This window comes from Benincasa hispida, chromosome 9, assembly GCF_027475165.1.
Source record: "Benincasa hispida cultivar pf3 chromosome 9, pf3_genome.v1.1, whole genome shotgun sequence".
Taxonomy (NCBI): domain Eukaryota; kingdom Viridiplantae; phylum Streptophyta; class Magnoliopsida; order Cucurbitales; family Cucurbitaceae; genus Benincasa; species Benincasa hispida.
Genome location: NC_143486.1, coordinates 8,904,547 through 8,906,967, shown reverse-complemented (window position 1 = coordinate 8,906,967; position 2,421 = coordinate 8,904,547). Strand labels below are relative to the sequence as shown.

At 39.4% G+C, this 2,421-nt stretch overlaps 1 protein-coding gene across 1 annotated transcript; it reads right to left on the bottom strand.

Moving 5' to 3' along the window:
- Positions 1-206: 206 nt before the first annotated feature.
- Positions 207-1,705, bottom strand: LOC120086288 (gibberellin 3-beta-dioxygenase 1-like). Its single transcript, XM_039042848.2, has 2 exons — positions 1,075-1,705; positions 207-919 (listed from the first exon to the last, which is right to left on the bottom strand). Exons 1-2 carry the CDS (start codon positions 1,569-1,571, stop codon positions 289-291), a joined length of 1,128 nt encoding a protein of 375 aa, XP_038898776.1. The 5' UTR covers positions 1,572-1,705; the 3' UTR covers positions 207-288.
- Positions 1,706-2,421: the final 716 nt, after the last annotated feature.

The following is a 2,421-nucleotide window of genomic DNA, read 5'->3' as shown; positions in this document are numbered from 1 at the left end:
AAAATAAAATTAATCTTTTTTTTTTCTCTCTTCAAAATATATTTCATTAAAGTTTTATTTTTCTCTCCACACACACCTATCTAATCCACAGTCCACACACAAACACACATACACACTATGGATTAGATATTACTCACTACGCCCACCATGCAAAACTCCTTTTTTTTTAGACAACTCTATTGAAAATTAAAAATAATAAAAAGAGAGAAGAAAAAACATTCCTAATCATAAATTGGAGTAAATTACATTATATTTTAAATGTATTTTAGACTTGGGAGGAGTTGGAGGTTAGCCTACTTTAACCTGGCTATGATCGTTGACATCTAACAGTCCAGTGAGAGGAGCGCAAAGACGGACAGATGAGAGTGCGTTATTGAAGTGTTCGGCTTTTTTACGGAGGTATTCAGTCCAAGTTACTGTGCGGTAAAGCGGTGGTTGAGTCGGGCCCAAAAGTTTCTTAAGCGGTGAAATTTCAGCACTTTCTGGCGGCCCAAAAACGTATGCCACTGAGAGACGTTTTCTGGTCCGGTTCACAACAGCTTGATGAACCGGACTTGGGTACAACCCGTTTGTAAGAATATGAAGCAAGTCTCCAACTTGAACCACAAGTGCACCGGGTACAGGCTCCACCGTCACCCACCGGTTCCCTTCTCTCAAAACTTGTAATCCTCTTGTGTTGTTCTGATATACAATTGTTAAAAGGCTGGTGTCTGTATGAGCTCCGAGTCCCATTGCCCGATCTGGATCCGGACAAACCGGGTAAGAGTTCAATTGGGTCGCTGCATTACACGTCTTGAAATCCCCATTCAGCCCGGCCCAATTTACATCCTCTCGAGTTATGCCTAATTCTCCCAACGCAAGCCACATCAGCCTTCCACATAGACTCTTCATCTCTCGATCATATTCCTCTATTATATCACTATAAATTTAAAAATCAATTAATTAATTTTACCTTTTTCTAAAGAAAAGTATTTTCATAATGATTAGAAGAGTTTGATGAGATGTATAAAGATACTAAATATTTTTCTTAAAAAAATATAAAAAGTAAATTATTCAATGGGGCTGTTACAATACCAATAACGAGTGTAGTCATGAGGCCAGAGTTTTTTGAAGTGTTCGAGAGGGGAGCCAAGGATGGTGAAGCCTTCGGACCACATACGTTTAGGGAAGAAGGAGGAGATACGGACGAGGCCGTAGCCGGAGATGCCGTCGGGGGGACGAGCGGCCTTGAGCTTGTGGGGAGGGGGAAGGGAGAAGAGGGAATTAGCGGAGGATTCAATGGAGTGAAGGAGGGAAATGGGGACGCCGTGGTTAATGACTTGGAATGCCCCCCAAGTACGAAAGGCATTGCCAATGAGATGAGGAGCATTGGGGAGAGAAAGGTCAATGAGGGGAACAGAGTCAGAGAGAGGAATGAGATTATTAGAGAGGTTTAAGGAAGGGAAAGAATCAGGTTGAATCCAATCATAGGAATCGGGGAGTTCATGGAGAGAGTCAAAGTCGAGGTTTTTGTGAGCGGGGATGTGGACAGGGTGGGATTTGAAGACCTCGGTTATTTTGATGCTTCCCATGTTTTTGTGTGTTGTTTTTTTTTTTTCTTTTTGTAAAAGAAGTAGAAGTAGAGTGGTAGGCTAAAAGATGTTTTTGAGAGTAAAGGAGAGAAACATAAGATGGTTGTAATTTGTAAACATGGAAGATAAGGCAAAGAGATATGGAATACTTGGTATTTATAGAGATGATCATGACCCTATAGATGCTGACAACTCTCAACTCACACCCAAACTAATAATCAACCTTTTGAGAGAGAGAGAATCATAAACATCAAGAGAGAAAGAATAAGAGAATTAAAATAGAAACAGAGATAATTAAACATTGGACTGCATCAACTTTTGTGCAACACACATAGATAGCAAATCACAAATTGCCACGTGACCAACTTTTTATAAACGGACGACGATGGGTAATTTGGACTATACCTAAATATTACTTCAAAGAAAATGAGTGTGAAAATGAGTGTTAGAGAGAGAGAATCAGAGAAGAAGAGAGAGAGAGGAAGGGATGGTGACAAGGGTGGGTGTGAGAGTAGTATAATGTGTTGGAAGGAGTGGTGGTTTTTTCACCATTGTTGAGTGGTGTTGGGGGAGGAGAGTTAATGGAAGGAGACAAGAAAAGAAAGGGGAGTGAGTGTTTTGTATTGGACAATACAAAGAACAAAACATGAAAGGACCATTTTGTCCTCTCCAACAAAACTATCTTTAACTCAACTACAAAACCCCCTCTTTCTCTCATCTCTATCTCTCTTATTATTATTCTTTTTTTTTTTTTTTCCAATAATATTTTTGTAAATATTAAAGAAAAAATGGAAGAAGAAATATCATGCATATATCTCCTATATATGTATCTCCTTCATCCAGCTTGATG